At 45.6% G+C, this 20,533-nt stretch overlaps 1 protein-coding gene across 5 annotated transcripts in view; it reads left to right on the plus strand.

Annotated features, from left to right (window-relative positions):
* The first annotated feature begins 10,377 nt into the window (after nt 1-10,377).
* SLCO5A1 (solute carrier organic anion transporter family member 5A1) overlaps nt 10,378-20,533 on the plus strand; it is a 133,415-nt gene continuing 123,259 nt past the window's right edge. For all 5 annotated transcript variants that reach the window (XR_015725829.1, XR_015725830.1, XR_006781924.2 and 2 more), the window contains exons 1-2: nt 10,378-10,587; nt 12,238-13,642. Coding sequence is in view for 2 of the 5 variants with exons in the window: in XM_045810186.2 (XP_045666142.2) it covers nt 12,727-13,642 (916 nt within the window). In the remaining 3 variants the exon portion in view is untranslated. The remainder of the gene's footprint in view (nt 10,588-12,237; nt 13,643-20,533) is intronic.

Here is a 20,533-nt window from a genome sequence, read left to right on the forward strand (position 1 = left end):
CAATCCCAGGACCCTGAGATCATGAACTGAGCCGAAGGCAGACACTTAAATGACTGAGCCTCCCTGGTGGCCCCAGTCATGTCAGTTTAGAGACTAAAAAGCTGAATTCAGATAGGTTGAGTGACATCCCTCCTGTCACACAGCCAGTTAAAGGCCAGCCCAAATTTTAAGTGGGTTTGTTGGGCCCCAGGATCTTACATTATTGTGTAATAAAAGGACAAGGATGGATCTGGGTTTAAACATTGTCTCCACTGCTGACCAGCTGTGTGGCTTTGGTCAAGTTACCTAGTTTCTCTCTCAACCCTTTCCCTCCTCTATGAGATGGGGGTCATGATGTCTACCTTTTTTTTTTTTATTGATGTATAGTTGACATACAACGTTACATTAGTTTTGGGTGTGATGATGTCTACCTTTCAGAGCTGTGAGGAAGAGACAATATATTTCAAGCTGCTGTACAAAGTAAAATTGTCACTGTACCGTGTCATTCCTCATTGACTTTGCCACCATCTGCCAGTGAAACTTTAGGAAAATCACCTTCTTTGCATTTTGGTTCCTTCTTCTTCAAGATTGGGGTGGGGACGGCAGGACAAAAATTGGCCTAAATCAAGAGATCTCAAGCTAAGAGGCTTGTATGGGCCGGGCGGGTAACTGAGGGCCTGGAGGGTAACTGAGGGCCTGGAACCCAATGTGGCAAATACCAAGAACGCAGAAATCTGGATCTTTCATCTGAAATCTCTCAAGTTTAACTTTTGGCAGCGAATTCTGAAAACTGGAAAAAAAAAATATATGGGTTTTACCCTCAGCCCAATGTGGCCATAGGTTTGTAAATTTTTGGCTACATAATCCCTAAAAACCTTCCAGTCTAAAGTCATCAATTCCATGTCATAAAACAACAGTGGTCTAATACCTAGTCCTTCCTCGTCGGCACCTGACGTCATGGTTTTGCCTGTACTATCCTGACTGTTCTGGGAGTGGGCCTTCTACCTGTAGCACCCAGCACTTCCTGAGAAGTTAATCTTCATCAAGTTCTGCTTCATCCTGTCCCTGCTTTGCTTAACCTTCAACTGCTTTCTGTCGTTTATGGAGTAGAGTCTAAACCTCTTAACTGGAGGTGACCAGCTTTCCTTTCTTAGTTCCTGTTTGTCCCCTTCACGTGTTTCAGGTTCCTCAACAATTCCACCTGCCTGAGATGTCCTGCCCCCAAGTGTTCTTTTTTCAGTGTCCCTCTTTGGGTGCTGCTTTGGGCCCATCCACACATGTGCATAGTCTGTTTACTCTTCAGGGTTCAACTCAGATCCTTCATCATGCACAGTGTTTCCCTCCTGGGCTTTGCATTTAGCAGAAATCAGGATCTTGGTCTTTTTTTTTGTTTTTTTAAGATTTTATTTATTTAGTTTAGACAGAGAGGGAGAGGGAGAGCGTGAGAGAGAGAGAGCAGGGTTGGGGGTGGGAGGAGCAGAGGGAAAGGGACAAGTAGATTCTGCGATGAGCACTGAGCCTAACAGGGACCTCAGTCCCACGACCCTGAGATCATGACCTGAACCAAAATCCAGAGTCAGCCACTTAACCGACTGAGCCACCCAGGCACCCCAGGATCTTGGTCTTTAAATTGCAGGAGACCAATAAAATCCTGTCTTGGTGGCATAGAAGGGAGCTAATTCTGTTAGATTTTTTTTTTTTTTTAAATAGGCTACAGGCTGAGCGTGGAGCCCAACGTGGGGCTTGAACTGACGACCCTGAGATCAGGACTTCAGCTGAGGTCAAGAGTTGGATGCTTAACTGACTGAACCACCCAGGTGCCCCGTTTTGTTAGTTTTTTGATAGCTTGGATTACTTTGCTTATTCTCAGTTTTGCTTTTTTGTTATGTGTGAAAGATATTAATAAAAAGACATTTTCTAAGACTAGTAAAAATTGTTTCTGGGGCTTCAGACTCTTCTTCCTAAAGGTATTTTTCTTTAGGGAAGACTGAAGAAGGATGAACATAGTATGGAGAGAAAAATGCGTATTTTTGTTTACCTGTAAATCTCTTATTTCTCCTGAGAGCATGTTTCTGTTCCTTCCCTGGGGTTTAAAATCCATCCTGGGTCCAAAATGAGCTAATTCTCACAATAATTCTTTTCTGCTTGAAAAACCACATTTTCCTCTGGTGTGAAATTTCACAAACAAAGCCAACTGGAAGAAGGAAGAAGGATCACCATGTTTAGATGTTATATTTTCACTGTATACATGTGCATTTGTCAAGTCATTCCCCAGTTTAGGCAAACTGAGACTTTAACAGCTCTGATTTTCTCAAAAGGAAAGATAGAAGAAAATTCATTTGTCATTCAAATCCTATTCCTTGATGGCAGGTCTTGTAGCCCCCAAATGGAACACTAAATCCTTTAAAATCACTTCCCTGGTGGCCCGAGTGGTACATGATACTTGTATTGGGTCATTTTGTATTCATTAGTTACAATAAGACAAATGGAGCAAGTGTCAGTGTATCACAGACAGCCAAAGAGGACAGAGCCTTAAAGTTGGCCAAAACCAAGCTCGTCCACACACATGGCAAAGCCAATACTGGTAATAATTAAAAATAGTATAGCACTTCAACCTGGACTTTTGGAGGTTTTTTGCAGTCAGATAATTATCAAAAATGTCATTCACAACAACAACAAAAAAAGGTAGAGAAGGGAGAAGGGAATTTGAGTGAACTCTATGAAAAGCTCTTTCGGAGTGTCTTTCCATTAAGGAAAGGATGTTTGAGCTCTGAGCTCCTGGTCACCCCACACAGCCCCTTACCTTTCTGTGTTTTTATTGAAAGAATTCTACTATGGGTGTTTGTGATGTGGGATCTCAGGAAGCCAGGTTTGATTTCACCTCTCTTTTGCAAGACTGGCTGTGAGAGGAGTGGGTTTACTCAGGACACCCCACTGGCCAGTTATTTCTCAGCCTTATAATAGAGTGCAGTGGAGGTGGGGGGGGCAGCAGCACTCTGAGGGTTGGGCTTTATGGTAAACTTGTTCCGTGATGCTCCCTAGTCAAAGGCGAGGAATGCAGAGAAGGTTGGGAGGAGTCATGAGTTGGGAATGAAACCGCAGCTAGTGACTAGACAGTTGGGCAGCCCTGTAAAAACGTGAATCCTAGTCCTTATAGAGATCACGGCTCTATGGGTAGTTGGTATATTTACTCAAAAGCGGTGGCATGCATTGTGTGTAGACTGCTTCATCCTTTAGTTCTCTTAAATCTTTCACTGCAGAGACATGCTTATCTTAATCAGTGGATGGTTTCCTAAAAATTATGTAAAACACAATTGCAAGAAAATACAGGTAGGTTGCCAGGAGCACGGGTCTTGGAACGTGTTTGGTCTGGATTTGGATCTCCACACTTTCGATGCCACATGATTTAGGGCAAGTTGATGATCATTCTGAACCTCAGATCTCTCTTCTGCCAATGGAATTGATAATACATACTGAGGAGTGAAGATGAAATGATGTATGTAAAATATGTTGTCCGTCCTAATACGATAAATGAAAGGCATCGTTATTGTTTAGTTTTCATAAATATTTGAGTCATGGTGGGGGTGCCAGTAAGGAAGGGATTCCCATGGTTGGAAGATGAAAAATGAAACAAAACAAACAGAAACAACCAAATAGTGGACCCTACAGAGTATATGATGTTTTATCAGTCTGACCATAATTTCCCAGATAGGAACTAATCCTAGAGAAATGTGTGGCCTGCATGAAATAAAAGATTCTGGATCCCCTGCCCTCCGACAACCAGAGAGGAAAAACTGTGCGTAGGATGAATGAAAAGACAGCAATGCGGATCTGTAGCAAAGGCTGACATTTAAGAGCTCCAGCCTTGGGCCTGGCCCTGTTATAAGCATGTTGTCGATGTTATCTCATTTACTGCTTACAACAACCCTGTGAGATAGATACTGTGATGAACCCCAGCTTGGAAACTGAGGCAGAGAGGTTTGGTAGATTGTCCAAGGCCACACTGCCCTAAATGGCAGAGCCACAATTAAATTTAGGCGGTAGCCCTCTTTTCCTCTCTTTCATCATTAAGGCATGTGTCATAGCCTAAGTGGAAGCATTTTTTCCTTCTTAGTGACACATAAAATAATGGTGCCTCTTGGAATTAGGGCATCTTCTTGTGATGAAATATGGGTAAGTGACACCCATGCACTCACCACAAAGATGAAATAGTGTTCATTTGCCACAGATGACACAGACCTTCTGAAGAGGGGTGGGGGAGGGGGGAAGGATGTGCTGTCCAGAGGCTAGCTCACCTTTTGCTACCAGCAGGACTACACCACAGATGATTTATAAATGTCAGTGTTTCAGGTCTTTCATTTATTTTTCTTTGATTTTATTTTATTGTGATAGGAACACTTGTACAGTGAGCCCTACCCTCAATAAAAAAATTTTTTTTTACCCTCAACAAAATTTTAAGCACACAATACATTCTTACTGACTACAGATACACTGCTGTACAACAGCTCTCTAGGTCTTTTAGAAAAATGTAAAGAAATGAGAACCTGTTGTCATCCTACCTGCTTTGAAGGGGAGCCTTGACAGTGGGTCATTGCAGTGAGTGTGTTGTTTATATTATCTTGTGTTAAATATTCTGTGCTCTGCGATAAGGTCACCAACTTCAGGTCAGCCCTGAGATATGGATCTTTCCAATCATCTAGGGGAAAAAATGTCCTTAGATGGGGAATGGAAATCGAGAAGGGAGGAGGGAGAGAGGAATTCCAGCTTTTTCTTGGCATTGCTCTCTGGATCTAGACTTCGAGAAGTTTGCCAATAGTTCAAGCTCATCCCTAATATAGGTCCTAGAGACTTCTGCTTTAAGATTGATTGATTGATCGATTTTTAAAAGATTTTATTTATTTATTTGACAGAGAGACAGTGAGAGAGGGAACACAAGCAGGGGGAGTGGGAGAGGGAGAAGCAGGCTCCCTGATGAGCAGGGACCCCAATGCAGGGCTCAGTCCCAGGGTCCTGGGATCATGACATGAGCTGAAGGCAGATGCTTAACGACTGAGCCACCCAGGCACCCCTATTTATTTATTTTGGAGAGAGAGAGCATGAGTGAGAGGAGCAGTGGGAGAGGAAGACAGAATCTTTTTTTTTTTTTTTTTTAGATTTTATTTATTTATTCGACAGAGAGAGAGACAGCCAGTGAGAGAGGGAACACAAGCAGGGGGAGTGGGAGAGGAAGAAGCAGGCTCATAGCGGAAGAGCCTGATGTGGGGCTCGATCCCATAACGCCGGGATCACGCCCTGAGCCGAAGGCAGACGCCTAACCGCTGTGCCACCCAGGCGCCCCAGGAAGACAGAATCTTAAGCAGACTCCTCACTGAGTGTGGAGCCTGATGTGGGGCTCGATCCCATGACCCGAGATTACAACGTGAACCCACAGCCTGAGCCCACAACCTGAGTGAGAACCAAGAGTTGGATACTTAACCGACTGAGCCACTCAGAGACTTCTGCTTTAAAGAGGCAAGTTGAGAACTAGGCAGAGGGACCCCAAACTGTGGATGAGTGAGCCATAATTCAGAAGCCGACTATCTACTGTATTAATCTCGGCCCGGTGCAGGACAGAGAGATCACTCTGGGCTTTTGGCAGAAAGAGATTTGCTACAGAAAGATACGTGCTTAGAAAATCTCTGGGAGACCTGGACGAATCATCTCTAGATTGGGTGACCAGGAATGCTTCTTGGAACACTATACATCTGTCCTGCCAGGGAAACTGGTATGTCTGGTCCAATGTGGGGGAGGAACAGGGTGGGTGTGGAAATCAAAGGCCTTTCCGGGTGTATTCTCTTCAGGAGACCCTACTGTGGCTGGATTTGGAGAGCCAGTACCGCCACTCCCTTTCAATACCCAGAAGCTGGAGTTTGGACAACTGAACACTGAAGCAGAAAAATAACATGTTTCTATGACCTGCTTGCTGGCATAAGACAGCCAAAAAGGATGTGGCCCATGACTCATTCCACCTTCCAAAACTCATAAGAATGCTTCAGTTCTTCTCCAGAACCGGATCAGCAAGGGAGTCTGGGAAATGTGTGTTTTGTTTTGTTTTGTTTTGATTTGTTTAGTTTTGTGTTTTTTGTTGTTGTTGTTTCTGGTTTGTTTTTAGCTTTCTAGACTCTGCCATTCAAGAAAAAACAAATGTAGGGACTGCACATTGAGTGTTAATCAAGCATATCTAACACAGTTTCATTTCATTTTTTTTTTAAGATTTTATTTATTTATTCGACAGAGACAGAGACAGCCAGCGAGAGAGGGAACACAAGCAGGGGGAGTGGGAGAGGAAGAAGCAGGCTCCTAGAGGAGGAGCCTGATGTGGGGCTCAATCCCAGAGCACTGGGATCACGCCCTGAGCCGAAGGCAGACGCTTAACCGCTGTGCCACCCAGGCGCCCCACACAGTTTCATTTCATTTTATCCCTTGCATTTATTTTCCTTGTTTGGTCTTTAGTTCAGGCCTTGACCCAACTTGTCTACAGATTGTAAGGGAAGCTGATATCTGGAAATTGCTTGGCTCCTTTCGAGGGTGACCGTGTGTCCCAGGTGTTCATGGGACTGTGGCCTCTTGGGTTGTGGGACTTGAAGTGCAAAAGCTGACACAGCTGGTCAGATACTCCTTTATTTATTTATTTTTAAAGATTTTACTTATTTATCTGAGAGAGAGAGAGAGATCATGTGCAGGGGAGCGTTAGGCAGAGGGAGAACCAGACTCCCCACAAAGCAGGGAGCCTAATGTGGGACTCGATCCCAGGACTCTGGGATCATGACCTGAGCCGAAGGCAGACTCTTAACCGACTGAGCCATCTAGGAGCCGGTCAGACACTCCTTTAGCACTTGCAAACCACAGGGCTAGAGTGACTGCCTCCATTCACTGGACTCCAGGGCCAAATCTGTTCCTCTTCTGTTTCACCCAGCTTGAAATTTACTTCTAAGGAGGGGGGGTAAATGTCAAGTTGTGTTAAGAGTTTGCCTTTTAACCTTATAGTTAACAATACTGTATTGTATGGGACGCCTGGGTGGCTCAGTCCTTAAGCGTCTGCCTTCAGCCCTGGGTGTGATCCCAGCGTTCTGGGATCGAGCCCTGCATCAGGCTCCTCTGCTGGGAGCCTGCTTCTCCCTCTCCCACTCCCCCTGCTTGTGTTCCCTCTCTCGCTGGCTGTCTCTCTCTGTCAAATAAATAAATAAAATCTTTAAAAACAAATACTTTATCGTATGTTTGAAAGGTGCTAAGACAGTACATCTTAAAAGTTCTCATCATGAGAAAAAAAATCTATAACCATGTCTGGTGATGGATATTAACTAAACTTATCATTGCAATAATTTAACAATATATACATATATCAAACCATTATGTTGTACACCTAAAAAATGTTGTGTCAATTCTCTCTCAATAAAAATAAAATTAAGTTAAAAAATAAAAAAATAGGAGGAAATCAGTTATATCATAAATTACTTATTTGACCTAAGAATAAAGATGCAATTTAAATATGTTACAGAGGCTAATATTCTGGAAACCCCTTCAGGGTCTGTGAATAAAGCTGTATTTCAATATTTAAAAAAAAAGGTTAACTAAAACATACAATTTGTCCCCTCTTAAACAACCAGTGTCTAATTCAGTGATCGTACTGGCAACTGTTTATTATGTTTTTAGTCCAGAAAGTATTCTGGACCAAAATCCAGTTCTTGTGTCTGGGAGACTTCTGAAGTGTGCCTTTTTTAAGGAGGAAGAGAAGGGAGTGAAGAAAAGGCTCCCTTGGCTTTCCTTGTTCCATGCTCCAGAGCAGTCAGATTTTAAGCCCATGGAATGCCATAGGTAATTCCAGAGGCGACCTTCTTATTATATGAAAGTTGGGAAAGGAGCAACTTATGTGTAAGTTCGACTGATTAATGACTTAGAAGAAGCATTAGCAAGCTGGGAATTTGAAGCGAGTTTATCCGCATACATCTAACAAGGTAGGCCTCCTAGTTTAGGCAAGTGTACTCATTCATATTATGTGAAAGAGCCATGGGTACAGCAGAATCCCATGATCTGAATCCATTTCTTTCTATGAATCTGAAGATTAAGGCTGATGGAAACACCCCTGGCTTTTTCCAAAGTCATACTTAACAATGGAAGAGAAAGTGAAAGAAATGTCTCTTGCTAAATATTTTCTTCTTGTTTCCTATATGGAGAGCTAATTGGACCTTTTAAATTCTGTCTATAAATCATGATCTTTCTATTAGGGGCAATAAAAAAATCTATATGTTCTTAGAGGTGTTTCTAGTTTAACTGTGGTAATTGACCATGAATAAACACAGCGTGTTCCAGGGACATGATTATCTCACTTTTCAGCAGGGAAACCCTCTGCTGGTACCTAATGCAACAGATTGAATTTGCTGAAGAACAACTGATGTTTAGGGCTGGGACTGAAATGAGAGAATGGGCCAAAGTGCTTAGAAGGACATCATAGGAGGCAGCTCGATTCTGTTTGGATCCAGAACAAGCTCAGAGGAGTATTTAGATACCAGAAGTGACACATATTTTTGCCCACCTTACTAACAGTAGGGGACTAAAATCTGGGCAGGGGTGGCAGCTGGAGTCATCTTGCCTGTTTGTGGAAAAATAACAGTGGGCTCAATGGAGATCTCGGGAGGAGGGGATAGTGGCAGGGGATGAGGAAATGAATATATTTGCCCTGTTTGATCAGTCTGGAAGCTGCCAGGAGATCAGTGCTGTCCCAACATGAACATCGAACACACACTAACTGTTCTTTGGTGTCAGCTGGCCTATTTTGTTCTCTAAGGATTAACTGTGAATGGTAGTTGTTGGACTAGAGTGAGATAATTAACAGATACAAGGTGCACTGAAAAGTCAAGCTGCTCTACAATTATAAGAGAGAGAATATAGAGTCAGAGTCAAGAGAATGGGCTTCAGGAACACATGGGTTCCACAGACTAGCTGTGCGTCCTCCCCAAGTTACTTAATCTCTCTACACTCTACTCGTCATGTCTGTAAAGTAGAGACAATGCTCGGGTTGGGTAAGGCCAAGGGTCAGTGAAGTGGCTTTGTCATGACGGCAGCGGCATGGCACTTGTAGGAGGCAGTCCCCTTCCTTCATTAGGAACCATCTTCCACTCTCAAAATTCACCAGGGTCCTCCTACCTGCTACAGCTAATGGGCTCTTTCCAGTTACCCTTTCTGACTTCTCTGCAGCCTTTTACGCATCTGATAACTCCTTCGAGTTTTCTGCTGCTATGGTTTCTGTGACTTCTCTGATTATTCACATACCTCTCTGACCATTGTTTCGTATGTCCCTCCTTAGCTTTCCCCCCTCTTCTTCTCTTTGTGGTGTCCCCGGGGCCCTGTCCTTAGCCTTCCTCTACTCAGTCGGCCTTCCTTATTCACCTGATACCTCCTTTGGGCTGATGACTCTTAATTCACATCCCTAGTCCAGACTTCCTGTGTGTCATCTATCAAAATAGTTTATGGGACACATGTACTTGGCTGTCAAAATCAGCACCACCTGAGAGGAGAACCATCTTTCTCCCAAGAGCATGCTTCTCCTGTGCTTTTGTTGGACATCACCCACCCACTCAGCTATGAAACTTGAGAGACGTCTTATGTTGGACTGTTTTCTCATCTTCCAGATTCTATCAGCCTCCAGGTCTGGCCACTTCTACCTTCTCATAGTATATTTAACAGGTTTCCTCCTCTCCATGTCCTTGCCACTGCCTCACACATTCTCTCTAGGCCTCCATTCACCCACCACGGCCAGAACGGCTTTGTGGTGAGCAAGTCAGAATGGCACAGGCCCTTCAGTGCTGACAGCACACGACCTGTGAAGCCCTTGCTGACCTTTTCCACTCTGCCACCCTTGCAGTCCAGTCCTCTGCTCCATCCCTGCGATCTCCCTGCGGCTCCTCTATGAACTTGGAGCACCATGCCCCATGCTCTTGCACTTGCCTTTCCTTCTGCCTGGAAATGAAGATGGAGTAGAGTAATGGCTATTAAGTTCTTCGGTGGCATCCTGTACAGAACTCACCTCGTTGTTTTAGGCTACTTACGGGGTATTTCTTCTACACGACAAAGGTTTCCTCAGTCCAGGGATCCTATCCTGTTCATCTTTGGTCCCCAGAACCTACTCTGGTCCCTAGACATTGTGGGTACCCACGGCACGGAATAAACGAACAGAAATAACTTCTTTATTCCGAGTGGGCTCTCTGGCTCAGCAGCTGCCTTTCTTGGAGACCTGCTCCCTGGGGCCTCCGTCCCCCCCACCGCGCAGGTGAAGGGCTGCCGGGTGGCTCGCTGCCTTCGGGCCGGGCTGGGCGGTCGCCCGCGCGCCTGCGCCCTCTGCTGCTCCGCTTCGGGCGCGTCTCTGTGCGCGTGTGTCTGGAGAGGAGAGGCTTGGGTGACAGGCGAGGGGTGGGGGTAAGAGTTCAGCCTGACTCAGTCTCATTCACTGATTTCTCCGCCGCTGGACCGAAGCTGCCTCTCCAGGCGGCTCCCAACTACTCCTGCACCTCCACAGTCCCCACTTGCCGCCGCTCCACTCTCAGCCAGACATTCTGACCGACAGACTCACGAGTGAGTAGCGGCGGCTTGTGCGCCCGGGCAGCGCGGAGAGGTGTCCTCCCGCGGGTTGAGTGTGTGTGTGTGTGTGTGTGTGTGTGTGCGCGCGCGCGCGCGCCGGGGTGTCCCTGGGACTCCACGCCGGGCGGAGAGCTCCCTGCCGGGAACCGTGTGTCGGTCCGAGCCGGCGCTGCGGTGTGGGTGCCGGCGCAGGCAGCGGTTCCGCCGCCCCCGGAGCGCTGAGGGAGTTTGCCGGGATTCCCCGGCTCGGCGCGCGGCCGCCCGTGGGGTTCCCCGGGAAGGCGCCGGGGCAAGGCGGCGGCGGGGAAGCCCGGGCTGTGAACGGCTGGCAGGCCGGGAATCTGGGAGCAGATCTGGCCCCGCAGAGCCGAGGGAGGCGCCGGAGCGGCCGCCCTGGCCGCTCAGCTTCTCTGCCTTTCTCCCTTACCCTTCCTCCTTTCTTCCCTCAGCAGCATCACAAAGCGCGAAATGAAACCCAGCGCAGCGAAGTCCGGCTCTCCTCTCCCACCTGGTGCACATCACCCCGGGCCGGAGGACGGGAGTGGGAGTCCCCGAGATTAGGGGCGGGGGCTTACCCCGGGGACACACCTGTTTTCGCCTCTCGCCGAATTCGATCGGGATGCAGGATCGCGCGAGGGGTTCTGACACATACTCGCGGGTGTGTATGTGTGTGCGAGTGTGTGCGCGCGCGCGCACTCGCGCGCACGCACTCCGGGCCCACGCTCGCGGGGTGCGCTCGATGTAAACAGCACACCTCTCCCGCGGCCCCCTCGTGCCAAGACTGCTCGGCGGGTTCCTAGCGAGCTCAGTGAGAGCGTGGCGGCATCTCTTTGTTTGGTTGTTGCTTCCCCACCCCTCCGCAAAGCAATCCGATTTTCGGTTTCGCGTGACATTGCGCGCTGGGACTTAGTGTGGGCCGCAGCCTCAGATGCCCCTGGTATTTGAAATTGAATAGTTCTTTTGGGCTGGGGCGTTATTTTTAGTGTTGGGAATACAGAGGCTAGCTCGTTCACCTTTTTGCGGCTGCTTTGGGCTTTGCATACGTGTCTCTAATTGATGAAGCAGACGAATTCACATCCAGTCGCGCACACGTGCTTGCGCACAAGTGTGTACACACATTTCTACACACGTAGCTTTACCCCCGTCTTTTCTTTTTTAAAATCGGTACTAGGAAGGTACTGTTTGTAAAAACAAAACAAAACAAAACAAAACAAAAAAACCCCCAAAACCAAAAACCAAAAAACTTTCCTTTGTTCTTTTGGGCATTTTCTATTTTGAGTAATGGAGTAGGAGTGCCAAAAGGTTGCAATTAGTTCACGCGAATAAAAGACACTGCCTCTGAGTCAGTGCTGCCAGGTTGATAATTATTAACATATAAAAGCAGATGCTCTGTTTAAGGCAAAAGGGGCGGGGCGGGGGCAGGTCCACGGTAGACAATGAGGGAGGGTCTCTGCCGACCGCCTGCTGCTTATTGTTTGGGCACTAGAGGCTGCAGCCTGCAGCCGCCTCCTCCTCTGAGGCTTCGCTCCTCGCTCGTCCCTCGGTCCCATTTGGGACGGTCCGAGTCACCCAGCGCTGGCCCCCGGGGCGCTGAGACGCCAGCCCCAGCCGCCCTTCGCTGACCGCCCTCTCTCTGCTTTGCAGGTTGGCATCTTTGCGCCCGAGGGTGTCGCAAGCCGAGGCGGCGAGGACAGGGCGCCTCTGGCGCAACCAGCCGGGCGGTATGCGGTGCGGGCAACAGCGCTAAGCGCCCCCACGCTGGGCACGGGGCGTACTCGCTCCAGGCGGCGGGCCGAGCGGCGGCGGCGGAGGGGATGCGCCCGGGACGCGCAAGGCTCCTGCCGCGAGCTACCGCCCCGAGGTGGACCCCAAGCAGGGCTCATCGCAGGACTGCGCGGACCCCTGTCCCCCGGGGCACGCGGCTGCGGAGCCTCGGGGCCGCATCTGCGGTCAGGATGCCCTGGGTGCCTCTCTGCTGGTGAGGATGCCCTGCTGCTCGGCTCTGCATCCCCAGCCCCGGTCCCTGGTGGGCACGACTGAGTGGGCCCGACTTCGGCCCCTCGTGCTGGTGGATGAAAAGCGCCGGAGTCCCTGAGTGCGACGATCAGCGATCGAATCTGAATTCTAAGAGCCATGGACGAAGGCACTGGGCTGCAGCCCCAGGAGGGAAAGCAGCTGGAAGCACAAGGCACAGTAGGAGCTGTCCAAGAGAAGTGCGAACCAGAGACCTTTAGGTCCAAGAGTTTACCGGTCCTGAACAGCGCCTCCTGCCGGCCAGACCTCAGTCCTGCGAGTGCAGGAGCCAAGCCAGCCATCCGCTGTACAGATTCTTTGGGCCATCAGGAGTTGAAACAAGGCCCAAACCGGTTGGTCCCCAGTCCCTCTGCTCCTTCCACCTCGGCAGAGACGGCAGGGCTCATGGAATGTAACCACAGGGTGGAAGTCAGCAAAGCCGTGTCGGTGTCCTCTACTTTGGCCACGCTCCAGGGGAGAAGATGCCTCTATGTGGTCCTCACGGATTCCCGTTGCTTCCTGGTTTGCATGTGCTTTCTGACCTTCATCCAGGCGTTAATGGTGTCTGGGTACCTGAGCAGTGTCATCACCACCATCGAAAGGCGCTACAGTCTGAAGAGTTCTGAGTCGGGGCTGCTGGTCAGCTGCTTTGACATTGGGAGCCTGGTGGTGGTGGTGTTCGTCAGCTACTTTGGCGGCCGGGGTCGGAGGCCCCTGTGGCTGGCCGTGGGTGGACTTTTCATTGCCGTCGGGGCTGCCCTTTTTGCTTTACCTCACTTCATCTCGCCTCCCTACCAGATCCAAGAGTTGAATGCGTCGGCCTCCAACGATGGCCTGTGTCAGAATGGCAACTCCACGGCGCCTTCGGAGCCTCCCGCCTGCCTGAAGGACTCAGGAGGAAATAATCATTGGGTCTATGTGGCTTTATTCATTTGCGCACAGATTCTCATTGGAATGGGTTCCACACCTATTTATACCTTGGGACCAACCTACTTAGATGACAATGTCAAGAAAGAAAATGCATCCTTGTACCTAGGTAAGACTTTCCTGTCTTCTCAAATAAGCTTGAAGTCAACAGTGAAAAAGAAACACTTCCACATTTCCCAGGAGATTATATATTTATATATATACACATGCACACGCTATATATATTATTATAAATAATATATATTATATATAATATTATTACCATAATATATTATTAATATAATATTATATATAATATATATATTTATATCTAGCTATCTCACTATATATATAGTATGTATAATGTGATTATATATATTGCATGTATATTTTAAGCATTAAGCTTCAGTTTATTTTATGTTTTTATGTTTTAGCCTTACTGTGGTGTGTTTTAGTGTGGAAGAGAATCAAAATAGCAGAGAGGTCTGTGGGCTAATCATCAGACTCACACTTCACACTCTTTTCCCAAGTAATACAAACTTTTAACTATGGGGTCATGCTTCTTTCTCTTGCTGCCTGCCTTTGTAAAAACTCTACAAGTTTATCCTCTACTGGCTGTTCTTCTAGAAAGTTCAGGGAGGAATAGAAGTACCTGGCTTGTGGAGTGAAGTCTTGGATTATTTACTGCTTTCATCCCCTGCTGCTTCTCGGTCTTGTCCCCCACAGCAGGGCTAATGGAGTGCTACATATAAGATGCTTTACTGCCTCCATACCTGTACTTCTTACATATCACCTGCATCACCATTAAAAAAAAAAAAAAAAAAGACAACCTTGAGTGTAATCAAATGACTAGCATATCTTTACACAGAAGCAAGATCACAAGTTATAAAGTTACTCCAAAGCTATTTTTATTGCTCATTGAAGACCCTTAAGTCCATGAACTTGGTAGCAAGTGACTCTTGGGTTTGGTGATTTGACTTGCACGAATCAGCTCCCGTGAACAGGGGGTGCTTGGGTTAATAAAGGGTGCTGATATGAGACCAAGCAGCCATGGTAGCAGGTAGGAAAATGTTGTTCCTAGAAATCTGTGTGGTTGTCAGCACCTCTCTGTTCTAGCTGTCGCTTCAAAATGGAGCTTTTAAAGGGATGGATTTGAACCCTTGAAAAGAATGAATAGCAGTCATGCTAGATAAGATCTTTCTTTTCCTATATTTCTATATTGGAGTCCAACTAAAAGAAGAGAAAGGATTGTACTTTACAAAAAATGGTAAATAAGCAAATACCAGTTATACTTACCATTTTATTAGCCATGCACTGATAGGATCTTTGGTGTGGGAATAAGGATGTTTCAAAGGACAGTGAAAATGACACCCCATTACTAGGGCTCCGCTCTTTCCTCAGCACAACTGCTGTCCCCAGAATCCATTGTACAGGGTGTCTGAGCCATGTATAGTCCCCAGTAACTGGCCCAAATGCATTAGGACAAGAGTTCTATAATGTTTTTTTATTATTAAATGCAAGAGAAAGAAATTTTCATTCAGGGCAGAGAGCACTAGCTTATTACTTTGCCTCCTTGTTTTCTAATATCTATTACAACAAATTTTCAAACATATAGAAAATTTGAAACAGTCAGTGAACACCAATATTTCCACCACCTAGACTCAGTAATTGTTCATTTTGTCATATTTGCTTTATCAGCCTGTTTGTGTGTATGTATGTATTTCATTTTTTTTTTATTTTTGTGGGTGGGGGGCTAAGCCTTTGAAAGTAATTATAGACAACCCTAGGCTTCAGCACGTATCTTATAAAAATAAGGACTTTCTTTTATACACGTACAGGAACTTTAACATGCTAAGTTCATAATCATTCCCTAATATCATCAAACATCCGATCCATATTCAAATTTCAATTGTCTCTTCAATGTCTTTGATAACTATAGATTTTTCAAAACAGGAGACAATCAAGATTCTCATACATTGCATTTGGCCACTAACCTTTTTAGTGGTTTTATCATCTAGAAAAGTGCCTCAACTTTTTTTTCTTTTTTCATCATATAGACTTTTTGAAGGGACAAGGCTCATTGATTTGCAGAATGTTCTACATTCTGGATTTATCTGATTTTTTCCTTGTGGTGTCACTCACTCGTCCTCCATCCCCTATATTTCTTGTATACTGGAAGTTCAGTCTAAAGTTTGAATAGATTAAGACAAAACATTTTTGTCAGACTACTTCAAGGTAATGTGGTGTGTTTTACATTACATGTATCTGACCATTCATTTGTGATGTTAAGTTTAATCATTTGGTTGAGTGGGTGCTTGCTAGGTCTTCCCATTGTAAACATGCTTGTCTCTCTTTGAAAATAATAAGTAATCTTTAGAATGATAACTTGACTCTGTAAATATCCTAATTGTTATTCTCGTTTTTGCTGATCTTTGCCTCCATTTACTTTGAAAACTGAGATCTCCCTTCCACCCCACTTCCTGGACACCATTCACACAAATTTGCTTCATCAAAAAGACAGGTAGAGCCGTACACAAAGGGAGAACATCCACTAGTAAGAGCCCTGGGATTTAACTTTTCTGGTCGTGGTTGCCCGCTGAGAAGAAAAACAGCAAGTGCTGGGCTGCTTTTGGGAAGACCGAAAATGAGACATAGTCCCAGCGCCTGAAGAGCTTTCAGTGTAATAAGAAATATTGCTAATTTAAGGGAGGACTGTGAAGTGACGTGAACAAGGGGAAGAAATTTATACAAACGGTATTTGCTTTTTCTTCCTTCTATTTCTCTTCTCCCCCCTCCCCTTCCTCTTCCTCCTCAAGATTCTTTTGAAAAAACTTTGATGAATGCCTTAGGCCACATGCTTTGGGAAACTCAAGAGAGAATTCTCCTTCATATTAAATGGATCTCAGTAAAAGCGACAATGGTTTGAGTACCAGGAATCTTACCTGTACTATTTTATGTAATGTTCTCAATGACCTCATGAGATGGGATTGTTTTCCCTATTTCAAGGATGAGGAAACCGAAGCTCAGAGAGTTTGAGTGTCTTGCTTAAGGGCTTCAAACCCACGTATCTCTGACCCCAGAGCCCTTGAGCCCTCTCTCAGAGCCCTCCTCGCTGCATGTTTTTTGGCAAGAGGCTCTGAGAGCCAACCGAAACCACGGGCTGTGCGGTGTTCAGCAGAGCTCTGAGAATGGTGCAGAAGGGTGCAGAACTGGCCTACAGTCGTCACACGTGATCGAAACAAGATCCTTCTTAAACCTTTTCAAGCAGCTTTGTAGGTAGCCTCTGTAGAAATTCAAATGAGAGAGACTACTGAGTTATTCTCAGAGCATGAGAGGTGTTAACCCATTATGATGGGGGATTTTTTTTCTAATAAATAACTGGTTCAGTATCTTTGTTATTTTCCACAAAAGGGTTCTGTATTACCTTTTTCTCTATCCACTCCTTTCTTAATCTGTCAGTCTTTCTAGCTTTGCATTATCACCATAGAAGAAAAGATAAAAGCAGGTAGCAGATTCGTAACTGTAGGCACAACCAAATATCTGAATTAACATTAAAACCATTGAAATGGAATGTAAATGTATGTCTTAACCTTTTGAATGTTTGATGTTAACATTCTGGCAGCTTTAACTGTAGAAGAGCTGTGGTCATAGATAAGATACAGCAGCTTTTATACCCACTAAATGCCCTAATTCCTTCGGCAAGGAGAGAGGTTTAGTGTTGACCTGGAGGGTAGAGAAAGCTTTTTAGCTACTAAGAAGCAAGGTTAGTAACTAGACCATGATTTGTAATTGTATCTCAAGGGGAGAGAGAAAACGGGGTCCTTTGAGGGCAAGAACTTAATGAACCAACAGTGAAATGAGAAAGAATGGCTAACCAGGTGGGAAAAGGAAAAAAAAAAAAAAAGAAGATGCATTTCTAGAATAGAAAGCCACAACTCTGATTGAGGGATATTCAGGATAAGTAATAATTGGCATGGGCTGGCCATGGGCCAAGCAGTGTGGGTGCAGCCGTTCCACCTCCCTGGTGTGTGAGCCCTGACTTCACACCACAGAGAGGGGGCGGGGTTGGCACCGCGCTTTAGAAAGAACGCTGATGAGGAGGCAGAAGGTCTGTATTTTAGTCTGGCTCTACCAGTAACTGGGGGTGAGACTTTAGACAAATCCCTTAACGTCTCCCAGCCTCTGTTTCCACATGGAGATTAGTACATTTGTTTCCCTCACTGTAATATTTTGAGGACCAAATGGGATTACATGTGTGCAAGCATTCTGCCAACTGTAAGAGGCAGCTCTCTGCTCTGTTCAAGTGGAATTCAGACTCATCCCACAGAGTGGGCAGAGTGAGGAGGGAGATATTTTACTCTTTCTGCGTATGAAAACCCTTAACCAGATCTTTTTATAGATGGAAAAAGGAAAGAAACAGTGTGTAGGAAATTAAGACATTGTATAGGAAATTACTCCTTGGAAACATTGTACGGGTAAATTGGATCAGCATTTTCAGCAATGTTATATTTTGATTAATTGTGTTTTCTGAGAACCCAAGATTATATTGCCAGCACTTTCTGCATGTCAGCCTTTGATGGCCATCTTTCTTTGGTGTGTGAACATTTATGCAATGTATAATTGTGCCTAGTGTAATAGCGAGAGCTCTTTGGGAGTTTGAGGGGGATCTGTGGTGTCCCAGTTTCACTACTGTGGGTCTTTATTTGCCCACACAGACTGGCAGGACGTTTGGTGAACAAGGACTGGTCCAAGGACATCCTCAGAAGTAATATTATTATCTTAAAATAAATAGCTGGTGGCTTCTCCTTTTTTTTCTTTTTTTGACATTTCCTCAGTCTTGTGAAAGTACAGTGAGGTCGAAATCAGCTGAGTTCTATTTCATCAAGATTTCATAACATAAGCATTATATATGTGTATGAGATATATAGCTATATATATATATATATATATATATATATATATATATATATATATATATATATATATCTTTTTGAGCATGGAAACCCTTCAGCATATCTTGTCTGGCTCTACCAGTGACTGGGGGTGACACTTTAGACAAATCCCTTAATGTCTCCCAGCCTCTGTTTCCACGTGGACATTAGTACATATCTCCTTCAACATATCTTTTTTTATTGTATAGAAAAATCTCGATCAGTTTTTAGCAGTGTTCCATAGAACAGCCTACATCTGTATATATATTTATAGTAATAAAAGCAATGAAAGATACATACACGTATGTTTCAGTTCAGCATTCCCCAAACTGTAACCAAGTGTATATGGGGCTTTGACAAGTTAGGGGTTCATTTATCTTGAGCAACAAGCCAGCTTCCTCTCTTGCTGCCTGGCTCTTCTTAGCAATGGCTTCTGCGCCGGAGGCACCGCATGCCTGCTCGTCACAGGGAGAAAGTGGGGGAGACAGCCCCTGCTTACTCTCCAGGATGTCCCCTTGGCCAGATGGAGTCCACTGGCCTCTTCTAGCTAACATGATTTTGGGGAAGGCCAGTGTTTTCTCATCTCCGTGGAAGAGGAAGGCAAAGAAGATGAAGAGTGAATGCTGAGTGACTTCTGGCTGTAGGAGTCTGCCATACCGGTCGTGTTTCTCTTTTTGTCTCAGGAGCCAGAAAATTCAGGACTCTTTTTTCCCTGACTAGTATTAATAACCTACCGTCCGTGGCTGACAGCATTAATTTTCCGGACCTTTTGGTTGGGATTTTGAAAGGACCCAATAAATAGTACCCTTTCCCTCACTTGAGTTCTGAGTTCATAGAGAAATAAGTCAAAGGCGTTAACACATGGGGACCGAATATCACTTTTTTTAAACTGATAGAAGTGAGATTGAAGAATGTAGCTCAGATCTTCGTGCAGATGGACTTTGTATGTATCGCACCATAAGCAGACCTACTCATCCAGCCACAGGCAATGCTAGACCTCAAGAGCGTAGCAGCCCTGCATCTCTCCATGTGGGGTGGGGCCGGGTCTGGGGGCAGCTTCAATGAAGACTTACGCCAAGACGGAGCAGGGCAGAATTTTTACTCCCTGTGTGCATACTCCCAGGAGGCAAAAAGGAGGAGTTGAGCTGAACATCCCAGTTTATTGCAAAAGTCATCCGTCCCATTAATCTCTTGCTTTCCTGGGGAGGAACAGTGCTGGGGCATGGGGGGAGCCAAGAAAAGAAACATCATGTGGAATATATATTCTCTTCTAAGACTTTTAGCTCATTTTTTATTCTGCTTTAATTTTGCTTGTCTTGTTTACAATGTGTTCATCTTTGTAAGCCTCATAAAATCCTTCTGGAAAGTACACTGTATAAATCATGAATAAATAAAAAAATAATCTCCCTTGAAAGCTGATATGAGGGCAAATGATGATCGAAGGATTTGAGGACATGATCCAAGACGCCTGGAGAAATACCCAGAACGGGTGCAGGGCAGAGAGTGAGAACCACGTGGCATCTGTGGCCTGTGACTGTCTTGCTGGGGTGTCAGTGAGTCTCACATCTACCTGGGGCAGTTGATCTATGTCGGAGCACGTATGTCTTCTCCACCCTCAGCAGTGACTGAATTTGTATCACTGTGTGGTGGCCACTTGTGGCCTCTATTCCAAACTCGTCAGTCTAAGAGGTTGAGGAACAAACTTCAGGTTCTAACTGACAAGCAGAAGGGTTTACGGCCTCGCTGCAGAAAGACAGTTGCATGCACCTTGATTGATTCAGCCCACCTGCAAAGAGATCAGCCTTTTTAGTAGTATTTATGCCACAGTTTTGAAGCATGATTTTACCGATCTCTCCCCTCCCAGTGCTGTGAAGTCAGTTATGTATGCAGTCTGAAACAGCCCTTTTGAAACTTTAATACTGTGTGAATCACCAGGGTGTTTTTCAAAATGCAGATTCTGTGTCTGTAAGTCTGGAGTGGGGCCTGGGATTCTGCACTTCTAATACGCTCCCAGGTGAGGTCAGTGCTGCTGGTCTGAGGACCGTGTTTGGAGCAGCAGGGGTCTAAAGACCACAGATCTTTGGTTCTTT

Source organism: Ursus americanus, chromosome 9, assembly GCF_024610735.1.
Source record: "Ursus americanus isolate L20-20 chromosome 9, mUrsAme1.1.p, whole genome shotgun sequence".
In the NCBI taxonomy this organism is placed as follows: domain Eukaryota; kingdom Metazoa; phylum Chordata; class Mammalia; order Carnivora; family Ursidae; genus Ursus; species Ursus americanus.